The sequence below is a fragment of the Canis lupus genome, chromosome 10 (assembly GCF_011100685.1).
Source record: "Canis lupus familiaris isolate Mischka breed German Shepherd chromosome 10, alternate assembly UU_Cfam_GSD_1.0, whole genome shotgun sequence".
Lineage (NCBI taxonomy): Eukaryota > Metazoa > Chordata > Mammalia > Carnivora > Canidae > Canis > Canis lupus.
Genome location: NC_049231.1, coordinates 12,481,421 through 12,497,279, shown reverse-complemented (window position 1 = coordinate 12,497,279; position 15,859 = coordinate 12,481,421). Strand labels below are relative to the sequence as shown.

Below are 15,859 nucleotides of genomic sequence, written 5' to 3'. Positions count from 1 at the left end.
AGATCTAAATGTGAGACAAGATTCCATCAAAATCCTAGAGGAGAACACAGAACACCCTTTTTGAACTTGGCCACAGTAACTTCTCGCAAAATACATCCACGAAGGCAAAAGAAACAAAAGCAAAAATGAACTATTGGGACTTCATCAAGATAAGAAGCTTTTGCACAGCAAAGGATACAGTCAACAAAACTAAAAGACAACCTACAGAATGGGAGAAGATATTTGCAAATGACATATCAGATAAAGGGCTAGTTTCCAAGATCTATAAAGAACTTCTTAAACTCAACACCAAAGAAACAAACAATCCAATCATGAAATGGGCAAAAGACATGAACAGAAATCTCACAGAGGAAGACATAGACATGGCCAACATGCACAACATGCAATTCACTTGCCATCAGGGAAATACAAATCAAAACCACAATGAGATACCACCTCACACCAGTGAGAATGGGGCAAATTAACAAGGCAGAAAACAACAAATGTTGGAGAGGATGCGGAGAAAAGGGAACCCTCTTACACTGTTGGTGGGAATGGGAACTGGTGCAGCCACTCTGGAAAACTGTGTGGAGGTTCCTCAAAGAGTTAAAAATAGACCTGCCCTATGACCCAGCAATTGCACTGTTGGGGATTTACCCCAAAGATACAGATGCAATGAAACGCCGGGACACCTGCACCCCGATGTTTACAGCAGCAATGGCCACAATAGCCAAACTGTGGAAGGAGCCTCGGTGTCCATCGAAAGATGAGTGGATAAAGAAGATGTGGTTTATGTATACAATGGAATATTACTCAGCTATTAGAAATGAGAAATACCCACCATTTGCTTCAACGTGGATGGAACTGGAGGGTATTATGCTGAGTGAAGTAAGTCAGTCGGAGAAGGACAAACATTATATGTTCTCATTCATGTGGGGAATATAAATAATAGTGAAAGGGAATAGAAGGGAAGGGAGAAGAAATGTGTGGGAAATACAGAAAGGGAGACAGAACGAAAAGACTGCTAACTCTGGGAAACGAACTAGGGGTGGTAGAAGGGGAGGAGGGCGGGGGGTGGGAGTGATTGGGTGACAGGCACTGGGGGTTATTCTGTATGTTGGTAAATTGAACACCAATAAAAAAAATATCAAAAAAAAATAAATAAACATTAAAATTATTAAAAAGAAAGAAAAAGAAAAAGAAAAAGAGAAAGAAAGAAAGAAAAGAAAGATAGAAAGAAAGAAAGAAAGAAAGAAAGAAAGAAAGAAAGAAAGAAAAGAAAAGAAAAGAAAAGAAAGAAAGAAAGAGAGGCACAAAAATAGGTAATCCACAAAAGAAGAAAAACAAATGACCAGCAACTGTATGGAAAAGATATGTAACTACATGACTGCATGTGTGTAAATTTAACAATGTCTTAAAGTATTTTTAAGGGGGGGTGGGGTACAAGGAAAAAGAATCTCAAGCAGGTTCCAGGTCCAGCACAGAGCCCCAAGCAGGGCTAGATCTCATGACCCCCAGATCATGATCTGAGCCAGAATCAAGAGTCGGGCACTTAACTCACTGACCACCCAGGAACCCCTGTTTTAGTGTATTTTAAAACAGTAAGTTTCTTTTGTATACTGCAAAGACTTAAAGGTAACAACTGATGAAAGTAAAAACGGGTATATTTTTACTTTCTAGTAAAAAATATGTCGGGCAGCCCGGATGGCTCAGCAGTTTAGCGCCTGCCTTTGGCCCTAGGAGTGATCTTGGAGACCCAAGATCAAGTCCCGCGTCGGGCTCCCTGCATGGAGCCTGCTTCTCCCTCTGCCTGTGTCTCTGCCCCTCTCTCTCTCTCTCTATCATAAATAAATAAAAATAAACCTTAAAAAAGGGGGGAGGGGGTTGTAAAGCAAATCACTGTTATTTTTGTGACAAAGCTAAACAGGAATGGTAACCAACATATGTAAGTGTATTTAATCATTTTGACTAAGAACCTCTGATATACAGTATTTCTACTCTCTAGAAGACAGACATCTTTGTCATTCTCTATACATACTTTATTCCAGATTTCAGTGTGAAGGCTTATCTTCCTAATCAGAATGAGTGCTTTTCATCAATAAGTAATATTCCATTACTATTTTTTCCACAAAACTTAACTTGCACTATAGAATCACAGTAACATACACATAGATAAGTTTTATAGTTTTTGCAAAAACTATATCCCAAATTCTTTAACTACAAGATCAATACACAAACATAGAAACTTAAGTAAAAACAAATTCAATTATAATCTATATCCAAGAGCATATAGATGGGCAATAAGGTAACAGAAATTAATTAGAGGACATTAGTCACCACATATTTGGAAAACTCCTAAGAACACAACTGATACATTGTTGCCAAAATAACAATTTTTCAATTAAAGGGGAGTAATACCACAATGGGGGGGGATCACCAGATTAAACCAATTTGTGAAATTCTAAGACATAGGAAGTGATTTACTAATGATCAACTTTAAAGAAAAATGAGAGCATTTGTTACATATCTTACAATTTTATAAATGCTTTAAATATCAGTAAGAATCTCATCAGGTTAATAACTAGAATAGATTGTTATAAAGAGGGAAATTTGGAGCAGCATAAAGGGTTGAAAGGAAAAAAATAATGGGTGGGTACAAAGTACAAAAATGCAACTGGTTTGACTACTACAATATATAGTGTATAATTTAAAGAGGCATATTAGAATTTGGAAATAACCATTAATTTATTTTAAAATATTTTATCAATTTACTAATTATGACTTAGCTATGTTAAATCCTTTCAATCCAAATGGGATTACTGAACTAGTCGCCTTCCAAAGCACTTAATTAATCCACATCTCTATATCACCTTCCATGTTTTGACCATAGTTCTTCAAAAATTTTTCTGTAGTAGCAACCCTATAGTTGAACAGAGGAGATGCTCTTACTAACTAAAGTTTAGGATTACAGCCTAAAGATTACACAACAAAGGTAAAATTGCACTGAATCTTCCTATTTTATCTTTAAATCTTGCAAATCTGCTTTCTACTCTATAGGCATATTTTAATATAAAAATACCAAGTTACTAAAAAAAATAATAAAAAAATAAAAAATAAATAAATAAAAATACCAAGTTACTTCACAAGTTAAAAAAAAAACAACTGATGATCGAGAAGTGATACGATGTTTACCTCTTGTCTTTGAGTTGTTCTTACAACAGTATTAACCACATCCCAACTTCAGAGTTATAGGACATTTTATCTCCCACTAATATGTAAGGGCATCATTTCTGTATCCCTAGGACCTAGCACTGCGCCTAAAACACAGTCCCTCAAACAAAGATGGTACTCTGCATTTCACATACTGCTTTTCAGGAGCCAGAAAGAAACAGACATACACTGCTGAGTAAACACAATATAACTGATTAACTTACATCTTTTTCTGACCGATGTGGAAACATAGAAGACTGGCTGTAGTACATGTTTTCGTCATGGTAGTCACTGTCGACCCCCTCTACAAACTTCTTTCTTGAAGCACCAAACATGCTGTTTGTCACCTAAACAAAAAGATTGCTTTTATCAAGAGTTATATTTTGGAAGATCCCAAGTTTTAACAAACTCCTATGTGGAAAACAGAAGATAAAAGAAGCAATGCTAAGATAAAGAAACAGATCAACTAAGGGAGGGATAATGGGGCATGTGAAAAAGTCATAAATCTAACTATAAGAATATAGTATTATATTTTTGTTTCCAGGCTCTAAAAAGCAAGAGGAGAAACTTAATAAAGCCTATTTAATATAATAATTCCACTTACTTTAAAAGAAATATCATTTATTCTTGAAATCTGCAACCTCAAATATAATTTTCCCATACAAAGATCTTTAAAAAATTAACTTCAGGTTTAATTATCCAAAATCTTAACACATATCTTCAGTATTAATATTTTGTCATCACTATGTCTAGTTTGTAAATGATCTGTTTTCCAGAGCATATCATCTTCACTCACAATCTAAGTTTATTGAGATGTATAGCACTTGAGTCAGCGAATAATGGCAAACCACAAACTTTATCTCTAGCCACAAGTACCCACTTCACATAACAGTGACGTTTCATTTACCATCCTGGTTTAACTTTACAGTTTCTGTTACATAACCTGCTTATTACTCTTTTGTTTTTTAAGTCTTTACCACATCCAATATTAGTAATTTTGAACTAACACCAATACAAATAATTACTAAATCTATGCTAATTATCTTTTTTTAAAAGGCAGTGTTAGAAAATGGTCACATTTCTTTATTTTTTTAGGTAATTTCTCCACCCAATGTGAGGCTTGAACTCATGACCCCAAAATCAAGAGTCGCATGCTCTACTGAGCCAGGCAGGCACCCTGTGCTAATTTTTTCTCCTTAGGATGACCTCTTTATAAGGTTTCCAAAACTATCAACTGACTAGGTTATTTCTGGTCAATGTGTCTTCCAACAATGGTACTTTGTAGTCTGAAGTAAACTGAAATGTCACGATGGAAGACATTTGTAAAGACTTGACTACATAGTGACTACATCTTTTCACAAAAATTGTGGGGAAAAACTCACATCATATTTGACATCTGTCTTGTACACTCATAGTGAATAAGGGTATTTTCTTCAATTATAAATAAGAAATGAACAACTTCTTTTACTTCACATTTCAAAATCAAACGTGTAGTTACTACTATTTATGGGTAGACTGTGTGAACCGATAAAGTTGCAGTCTTTAATGACCATATTTGACATACAAGTTTGTTGAAAGCACCAAACTATTTAATAATTGCTTTATATCTTATGATCCCCTGTTAAGTTTTTAAGAAACTCAAATATTTAGCCATGCTTCCTTTTGAGGTCTGAGAAAAAGGTATTTAGTTAAATATGAGCAACAGTCTGATGACAATTTAGTGACTGTTTTGGGGTTATTAATTTCCTTAGGTGTGAAATACAGAAAGTTATTTTTAAAGGGTTTATTATTTTGTTAGAATATACTTAAACTTCTTTAGTAGTAGACTCCCTGGTAAATCTCATAGAAGCTCTTCTGTAATTCTGAATGTAATTTCAGGGAGTAGAATCCCACATGCCTATCCATCAACCCCCTAAGTAGTCTTTAACAGGAAAAAGAAGTGTTTTTTAAGGAGTTTTATTACAGAAAAGTAACAGTGGAAAAAGCACTTTAGTCTGCAATTAAGAATCTTTACAGATGAGATTTTAAAAGTTTATTTTGCGAAAGTTAAGGATATATTTAATTCTCTTTAAAGGATCATTACTATTAAGTTCTAATTCTTAGAAAGGATAAACATGTGGAAATGGCATGATACCTAGAAAATTCAGTAAAATATCAGGAGACTACCAGGGTTACCTCTCATCAAATTATACACATATAAATCAACTCAAAGGATACAAAGTAAACTCTCCTTAACAATTTTTGTATGACATTTATCATCAAAACCATTATAGACTCCTAGAATTCCAAAATTGAAATTAACTGTATAGAATAAAAAACTTCATGTTAATATTGTGTAAAAGGTTTTACTGTTTGAAAGTAAACCATATGAAATCCCTCAAAGGAGAGCAGAAATGTTCCCCGTTCATTAGTATAATTTTCCCACACTCACTGTGTGTGTGTAAGAGAGAGAGAGAAGGGAGGCAAGAGAAAGAGAAAATACCAAAAAGCAGAATTTCATTTTTGTTTTGTGTATTTCAACACAGAAATTACATAATCAGTTCAAATATGAATTATTCTTACAGGACTTCAGCAAAAAAAGAAAGGTAAGAGTGTTAATACTTTGCTTGCTCTCCAAACGCAACACCAGTCCAGGAATAAGTACCAAAATGAAATAAAGAATTATCTGATCCTGGGCAGAGAGAGAGAGAGAAAAGGAAAGAACAGAACTACACAGTAAGTTTTTCATAAAAGCTAGTTTACTTAATTTTTAAGAGTCTGTGCTTTATTCCACACAGAATGAGGCACTGGGGTAGTAAAAGTATTTTAGAATAGCCATGAAAGATGAAACTAGGAATTTAACAACCAAGCAAAGAAGTAAGGGAACCAACTACACAAAGACCTATAGGAAGATTATTCAACAGACACAGAGAACAGCAAGATCCTCAGTGGTGTGACTCAAGCAGTAGGAACTTAGAAGTCAGTTACTGGTGGTCCCAAATCTTGCTGTGCCTTGCAGGCCCTGAGGGACTTTGAATTTTATTCCATGTGAGACAGAAGTCTAAAGGGCTTGGGGATAGTCTGAGTAACAATTTGGCACATGTATTTTTTAACAACTGCAGTTATTCTGTAAGGAATGGACAGAAAAGAAGAAGGGAAGCAGGCGGTGAGAAATAATAGTAAATTAGACCACCGAGGTAGTGGTAGAAATGGAGACACATAGTTAGAAAAAGGATATATTCTGAGAGAGACCAGACACTAATGGATGGATGGATGGATGATACTAAAGGCTAAGGTATTTACATTATTTCCTGGAAGAGAGTAAGTAGTAACCAAAGGAATCTAGAAATCAATTTTTATCCATTTCAAAGAGGATATGACAAGAATATATTGAAATTACTGGTAATTTTAGCCATATATATTAAAGTCAATTTGGTAAATGGAAATTTAAAAAATAAAATCATACTACATTTTACATCATATAAACCATTTGTGAGAATCTTTAGTATATACCAATTTGCCAGCATTTTTTCAAGCAAACATATCAAGGGCTTACATCTACTTTGTTAACCGACTACCTTCTCTCTGGACTTTCATATCAGATGCTATAACAAAGGAGAAGCAAAAAGAGAGATTTTACCAAGAAAGAATTTGATATGACATACGTATGTACCAAAAGCAGTTTCTTAAGCCTTTTTTGAACACAGATCTAAAAGATTTAATAAAGACATTTTATCTTTCCTTTGATTCCACAAACTCTAATCAGAAAGATAAATATATAGGTTAGCTCACACTAATCTTACCATCCTAAGCACCCCCGCCCCGAACCTCCTCCCACCACTCACCCTCCTTGCAAAAGAGTAGGTCTCAAAATGAAGTAGTACAGAGAGGGGAATAAAGTGACAGGCAGAGTGGAAGCACCAAGCTGGCCGGATTTTCCCAGTATACTTCTTCATAATTTAATTTAGCTATGAATTCCTAAGGTATGACACCCTCAACATTTAAATACAGTATTTCAAACATAAATTAAAAAATACAGTATTACAAACTCAAATACAGTAAATCAGAATCACAAAAAAAAAAAAAAAGTATTTGTAAAACCGCATACTTAAGATAATCTAAACCAGTAACTTCAAAGACTAGTAAAGTGGCCAAATGTGGAATGGATGACAATTAAAGAACAGAAGAAATAAAAAGCAAGGCCTGGAGCTTTTTAAAAAGTTCAGGGAAACAAAACTAGGACATCTTATAAATGAAAAACTTGAAAATATACATCTGAAAAAACCACATAGGAAAGGGTGAAAAACAGACTCAGATCATACCCAAGGCAGGATGAGATTTAATCTTACACATATTTCCTTCAGCAAGGCCTCTGGAGAGGAACTTACTCTGAAATCATTTATTGTCTATAATGCTGGCAAATGTTGGCCCGGGCATGGAATCCTATTCCCAGGGACAGAAACACATCCATGGCAGAGTGGTCCTTTTCCTGACAGCAAACAAATGTAGGCTGATTTCAAAATCTATCTCCAGGATTAACTCAAGGTTCTAGCAGCAAATTTTAAGGTACCCTAGACATCTCTACCTAAGAAGTACAATAAACTAAATCAGTATTTAAAACTGATTTCCCAAGTTATTTTCTCTTGTTTTGTTCTGTACATCCAAAGTTCTCTTCTTTCTTCAAAGTGGCTTTCACATCTTTTTTTGCCATTCTTCCTATCATCATCTTAGTTTAAGCTCTAGATTAGTTTGGTTTAGCCTCCTGACTAGTCTGCTTTCACATTTCAACGAACATGCTGAAGGGATACTATATGAACTATGCCAAAGACTGTGGTACAGTGAGGCACCTGGCTGGTTCAGTCAGTTAAGTGTCTGCCTTCAGCTCAGGTCGTGGTCCCAGGGTGGAATCCCTCTAACCCCTCGACCTGCACTAGCTTATGCTCTTTCTCTCAAATAAAATCTTAAAAAAAAAAAACAGCTGTGGTAATGAATACAGAAGTAACAGCTCCGAGTCTTTTTTAAAAATTATTTTAAAGATTTTACTTATTTATTCATGAGAGACTCAGAAAGATGCAGAGACATAGACAAAGGGAGAAGCAGGCTCCCTCTGGGGAGCCCAATGTGGGATTTGATCCCAAGACCCCAGGATCACACCCTGAGTGGAAGGCAGTCGCTCAACCACTGGAGTCCTCAGCTCCAAGTACTGAACAAGTTAATAGTCTAGCTGGGAAACATACCTGTGAATAAACAATTACAATATGAAAATCTACACAGGTACTGAGAGCACAAATAAGGGAATATTTGTGTCTGAGGGAAACCGACTATACGATTTTATTATCAAAGAACTTATGTTTGACAAAGACTTAAGAAATTTTAAAAGCTGAAGTGTGGGGGGTGGGAGGTTGAAGCAAACTTTTCCCATAAGAGACAGCATGTACAAGTGCTCAGAAGTGAGAGAAAGCCCAAGAAACAAGACTTTCAATATAGCTAACACAAAAGATGTTTGGAAGGATGGTGATAGGTGGTAAGGAAAAGTAGGCTTGGTCTTCAATGCCAGGTTAAGAGGGCAAGAGTATAGGCAGGAAAACCAGGTACAAAAATCGAGGTGATGAACTAAGCCAGATTTCCCTTGACTAACAGTTTATTACGGCGCTATACTAATAACCACTACACTGACTCACTTTCATGTTCTCATCTCTTGTTAATTTCTCCTACCCAGAGGATACAGACCAAGAATCCTGAGATCCTGACCTTAACATAATTTTGTAGCAGTAATTCTCTCAAGACCCCAAACAAAACTTATGCCTCAGCTTAATTTGTTATTCACAGTTGTTCCTATTCATGTTAATCTCTGACAAAATGCCATCTTTAACTTTTATGATCTTCAACAATTAAAACTCAAGCTGACTAGACTAACTTTAAATATTCACTGAAATTATCCTTATCTTTCCTAGCATAAGCATCTCCAATATTCTCCAAACAGATCTTTATTAGCCCATTCTTATCCCCCTCAAATCTACTCTCCCACATTAACCAAACTGAATTTTTAAAATGAAAATTTAGGGACACCTGTGTGGCTCAGTGGTTGAGCGTCTGCTTTTGACTCAAGGTGTGATCCCAGGGTCCAGGATCGAATCCCACATCAGGCTCCCTGCAGGGAGCCTGCTTCTCCCTCTGCCTAAGCCTCGGCCTCTGTGTCTCTCATGAATGAATCAATGAATAAATGAATGAAATGAAAATTTAATTGTTGTAGCTCTATTGATCAAAATGCCTCAACAGATTCCTAAAACAATAATAAGGCTTATAAGGTCCTCTGTAAACTCTCTGACCTTAACTCTCTCCACAGGTACCCTTCCACAACTAAATTTGCCACACTACACAAGATTTTTTCCACCTCAGGGCCTTTGTATACGCTTATACCTCTATTTAGAATGTTCTTTCTTCCATTTGAAACTTTCACACTAAGTTAGGGCTCCTGATCTACAGTCATTGAAAATACTTTACCATAACTACAATCATACAATAATAAAAAAGAACTTTTATTGATCACTTACTATGTGCCAGGCAATATACTCTAAATGCTTTAAAATGTACTGCCTTATGCAATCCTCAAGTATTTACTTGTGTAGTCCTCATTTTTAGATGAGAAATGGAGAAGCTGGATAACATGCCCAAGGTCATACATCTGATGTGCCCAAGGTTCCATATCTGATAAGTGACAGAAATGGGATATGAATCCAGGCAATCTGCTGGAGTTCCCCTTTTTAACCACTATAATACAATGACTCTCACACATATAACTAATACTTTAAAGTGTGTATTCCCCCAAATTATAAGCTTCATGATGGGAATAGGAGTTAGGGGCAAAAAGAGCAGGGTGCTCATTTTGCAGTGAACATAGTAGCAGAGGATGTTAGAATCAAATATCTGTGCATGTCAAAAAGATCTCTTTAGCTGAAAAATGAGAATAAACTGACTAGAAGAGGTATGTAAAATAAAAGCCACTCACTACCAAACTACCCATTTTAGAGAAAGTTCCATTAATTTTAGAATAAAATTATGCTTACAAGAACATGATTACACCAATTAAAAAGTAATTAAAAAGTAAAAGTGTCCATATTCCAAATGAACTAATATTTTAAGCACTTTCTAAATACAGTGAAAAATAATACAATCCTTCAGGGAATCAGGATTATAAAATCTCTAAATTTCATTATAAACTACTGAAATAGACACTGCAGCACTGAATGTGTAGCATACATCTATTAAATCACTTCAAATAAGAACAAATCCCTAATGGCAACTTCCTGTGGGTTCTCTAATGTAGTCAGAAATTTTACTGTTAACATGCTGATATATGTGTCTCATTATAAAATCAACTATTTCACATTAAAGTATGAAGACTTTTCAATAGCCATTAATTTTTTTTTCATTTCTAGCAACAGAATTTGCTTGAACTTTGTAATATAAAGGAAAAATTTGCCAAATATAAGTCATTCAATGCCTTGGAGGAGAGAGGAAGAGACTGTTCCTTTCTTACAGTTTCCCTAAGGGAGTTTTTATTAATCCACTCTGCTGAATACAGAATTTGACTTCTTCCTTTTGTTTCCCTCCCAATTTCCCATTCACTATCAGTAAACACTTCACAAACATATACACACAAAATTATCTGTTGTCTACAAGGTAAGCAGAAACTGGTAAAAAAAAAAAATCAGTCAATTACCATTAATATTTACCAGCTTTATCAAGATGTAGTGAATCAATATTTGAAACCAATCATGAAAAGCCATAATATCTGAAGATAATCTGGTATTTCTTCACAAACATATACACACAAAATTATCTGTTGTCTACAACATAAGCAGAAACTGGTAAAAAAAAAAAACCAGTCAATTACCATTAATATTTACCAACTTTATCAAGATGTAGTGAATCAACATTTGAAACCAATCATGAAAAGCCATAATATCTGAAGATAATCTGGTATTTTTATTATCTATTACAGAGAAGAGTGACAGACCAAACCTCACTGAGATACTGCCCAAATTTTGTGAAACTAGAACATTCCTAAATCAAATATTATACATGACAACCTAGAAAATAGTGAGAACCCAGGGAATTCTTGTTTTAGGAGTATTTTTCAGTAACAGGATTCTGAGCTACCAATTCTGTTTCACAACTATTATAAATAATCCTTATTTTATTTCATTCCTGAAAAACACTAAAAAAAGAAATGGGCTTAAGTCAAGGACAAAAGGATACATACACTGGAAAAAAAATTAAAATCTAGCTTCTCAAAAAACAAAGAACTCAACATCTGAGTATCTTTAAAAAAAAAAAAAAGAAAAGATCTTTCTCTACTCATGTAAGAAACATACCACTCATGAAGTCCTACTCGTTCTAGAATAATGAATAATTTATGAATCTGCTTAGGATAGATCTAAGAAAAAGTGAAAGTTTAAGTAAATTTTAAAGGTAGAATTTCTAAACTCATCAACTTGAGCCAACAGCATAGAAATACATAAAAACAATTCACTTGAGTTTCAGCAAATGTAGAATGCTCAATAAATGAACAGTAAAAACCTTAATGAATACTGAAAAGACAGTTTACAGGTAGATGCACAGGAAACATAGGACTCTAGCTATAGAAACATGATTCAGCAAAAAACTAGGGGGCTATGTGAACATATCCACAGTCATCATTTTGGACAGCAGGTAAATATTCTGGCACAGAGTCCTTTCCTGGGGTTACAGGGATATTTTGTAAAAGGTCTTATCCAAACAAAACAAAACAAAACAAAACAAAACAAAAAAACAAAACAAAACCTAGGTGGCATATATCCAAGAAAAAAACAGAGGGCAAGCAAAGAGTGAGAAAAGAACACATTATTCTTCCTAATCCAAAAACCATCTACTAAATTCTGGTGTCTGAAGCTGCTTTACTCAGATCATATTCCCCAAAACCATGTACACCATGTCTTAAAATACACCCCTAAAATTTACAAATTCTCTAAAGTGTGTTATTGAAAATCTATAAATGCCCCTATCAGTTTGACAAGTGAAAGGACATACAACAGTAGAAAACCTTTACATTTAAGATACAAAACAAATCCTGTAAGCATAAGGGAAACTTCTTAATGAGAAGAACTATCTTAAACCAATCTTAAAAACCTTAAGAGAGAGGATCAGTCTAATAAAGAAGGGAGGAAGGGAAATCCAAAAGAAACTGGATGTATGATCTGCTTTGCCAAGATACTATGCATTTCTACAAGGCTCCTAGTAAATTTAAAACAAAAACAACAAAACAAAACACACAACTCTAGAATTTAAGGGGAGAAAAGGAGGATAAATTGCTGAGGATTCCAGATTTTGAGGACCTAAAGTGCCAGTCAGCATCTCAGTCCCTTTAAGCATGACATACTTTCTCTGAAGAAAGTTTAGCAATCATAGGCCATATTAAGTCTACTTTTCCTGGATATAATTTTGAATGTCTTGTTACGTGCAAAACAATGTAGAAATCGCTTAATTAAGAATTATACAGGATCAATCTGGGAGAATGAAAGAAACAATATTTGAAGGCTTTCTGAAAAGCAAGAGCCTAAAAGAATAGTATTAGTAGTAAGCAAAGTAGTGCAGACCTAGGGTTACATTGCTACGAAATTATTTCCAATAAGTATACATTAAGGGAAAAAATATGTGATGTTAGATCATGATTTTCAGTACAATACAAAGAGAAAATGCCTGGAGTGTTAGAATTTCTCACACACACACACACACACACACACACACAGGTGACCTTATTCATTCAAGAAATCTTTGAACTTTTGTAGCAGACATTCATTGCTCCTACACTCATTTTTGTTAATCTCAAACCCTACGATGGTAGAAATGTTCCACTTTTCCGGTCTAGACTTCAGAGAAAAAGATATTTGAAGTTTCTATTCCTGCAGATAATAAAAATGCAGCTACTTGCCTAAAATCTCAAGAAAGAAACAGCATGTATAAAAAGCTAGTGGAAGGGAACTAAAACTTGCCTCATTCTGAGACCAACTTACACGTAGCAAAATTTTAAGTCTATGAATTTCTACCTCCCCACTTTTTTCTTAACTTCCTTTCTGAAAACAAATTTTCTGGTCCTGCCATACACTGTGGAATATACGAAGTTTCTAAAAAAAAAAAAAAAAAATCTAATAACCTTTCTTTGTATTATCACATTAATGGTTTATTCAGTTTAAGTTTTTCTCTGTTTCACATCTAACTAACAAAAAAGTAATTTCTTAAGACACTAGACTCTTTTATTTAACAATTTCTGGTAATTTTATGAGAAAAATAATTTACAAAAGCATTTTATTTTTAAACTAATAAAATGATTCACTGATAAATGGCCCAACACCCACCCTCAAAATACTGATGACAGTACCATTTTTCCCCCAGACTTTCCCACCACATACTTACCTGTGCAACTTCTTTCAACATTTGCTACTCTGGGGATTGGAAAGCTCAGAGCTGGAGGCTGAAGTGAAGAAGGAAAGGTTGGAGGGTGAGCCATGACACCAGCCCCACACTAGGAGCTCCCCTGAGATACTACAGCAGGGTTGACACCATAGCTCTGAAGTTCAAACTCCAGCAAACGATAAGAAAGGAGTCCAACCAGAACATGATAAACGATGGGATTCTTCTGCTCTTTGAAAAATAAGGAAATCATGCTATAAAGATCTGAATGTCCAGTTTCAACATTATGACTCCCTGTTCACATCTTCATTATTCCCAACCCCAGAATCATCTCTCAGACTGACTGAAAGTATGAATCAAAAAAAGGACAGCGGGCAAAAGCTTTCTATAAACTTGAACACTTTTTTTCAGAAAATGAAAGGACAGGGCTTACCTGGCAATCATGAAATCATCTAAGATAGTATGTTAAAATACTTTGCCTATCCACTCCTTGTATACCTTGTCTTGTTCTCCTAAGCATTCAACATTAAATCTTAGACTCTCATGTATATTAACACCATCAACCAGCAGAATGACAGAGACTACATGGATGTATTTAAATTCCTAAAAATGGACCAATGAACTTTTTGAAAACCAGGGATAACTTCTGGTGTAAGTATATTCCTTGGGAGGAAATGATTTAGAACATTCCATCCTAAAACAAAATACACATTCTTTTCAAGTGCACATGGAACATTCTCCAGAATAGATCACACCTATTAGGCCACAAAACAAGTCTAATTAAAAAAAAGGAATTTTAAAAAAAGTGTTCCACTCTGATAAAAACAAATAAGGACCCTTCAATTAAAATAACTTGAAACAAACTAAATGATAAAGAGAAAAATGAAAAGATTTTTAAAGAAATCAATCTAAATATAGAACTTAAATGTGATTTATTTACTTTTATAAAAATGTGAATTTTTGTTTTATAATACTAAGTGAATTATTGATTCAGAGAAAGCTAGATTCCATTATGAATACTAAGGCTAATAAAAATAGATGTTTAAATTATTCAAAGATAACATCTATTCAATAACATATTACTGAAAGTGGCAAATATTTTGAAATTGTATTCTAAATATAGAAGAGTATCAGAAAAATTGTTACATGAAGTAGTTAAAAATGAAAAGTATTCCATCACCAAGGGAACACAGGATCTTTAAAATACTTCTAAACACCTCGCCATATAAATTAATGCAATAAACATTCAGTAGGCATCTACTATGTGCTAGATATCACATTTCAACTCTTACTTTATCCATTTGGTGCTCAGAAATAAAGGAACATTACAAATCAAAGGGAATAGAGGTGAAAACACATTTACAACAGCTTCCAAAGTATTATTTAAGTTACCTTTACTTCTAAATCTCCTACCATTTCCACTTCTCTTATCGTGTTCTTGCCACAGTACCCCCCACCCCCCACTCCAATCTCCAAGGCCTTTACATTTCTATTCTCCAGGAAGGCTTTTCCCCTACATATAGATCTATATGGTTTCTTACCCCACTCAATTTCAGGTACTGAGTCGTCTTCGTGAGGACTTCCTTATCTATTGAAAATTACACTACTTTTTCCCCCAACCCCTTAGGCACTCTCTATCTCCTTTCTTATTTTAATATTTTTTTCTCCACATTATCAACATGTAATTTATATTGTATTTTATTACTTTAATGCCTCCCTATGCTCTAAAATGTCCGAAATTTTTGTCCCGTGAGAACAGAAGTTTTTGTCTTTTTGTTCACTTGTCTTCTTAGGATCTGGAATACTGCCCTACAGAGTAGGCTCATAGCATGAATGTGCCCTCATCTTACTCCATGCATGCCATTACATGAGTGTTATTTGACACCAACTGATCAATGCATTGCTTACAGCACAGGGCAAAAATTTTATGACACACAATTATTTTTAAAGCTAATGGAATTATGTTGAAAATTAATGTTCTTTACATTTCTGAAACATATATGAATAAAACTGTTGTATGCCTTTTCCCACTGAAATTGACAACCACTTCCAAAATACCTAATAGACTGCCAGAAACCTTCAGTGGTTTGAGTGCCATACTATGAGAAGCACCAGAAAAGAACTGGGAGATTAAAAAAATTTCCATTTCCTTAATTTGTTTCTCAAGTTAGATTTCCTTTTTTAAAAAGTTGTTTTTAGAGTATTTCAGATTTATGGTTCAATATTATGAGACATGACT

The 15,859-nt window shown here is 34.6% G+C and overlaps 1 protein-coding gene across 1 annotated transcript in view; it reads right to left on the bottom strand.

Annotated features, from left to right (window-relative positions):
* Positions 1-15,859, bottom strand: part of CNOT2 (CCR4-NOT transcription complex subunit 2) — a 116,251-nt gene that overhangs the window by 44,973 nt on the left and 55,419 nt on the right. Inside the window, 1 exon segment of the mRNA XM_038549998.1 lies at positions 3,414-3,536. Coding sequence (XP_038405926.1) covers positions 3,414-3,536 — 123 coding nt within the window.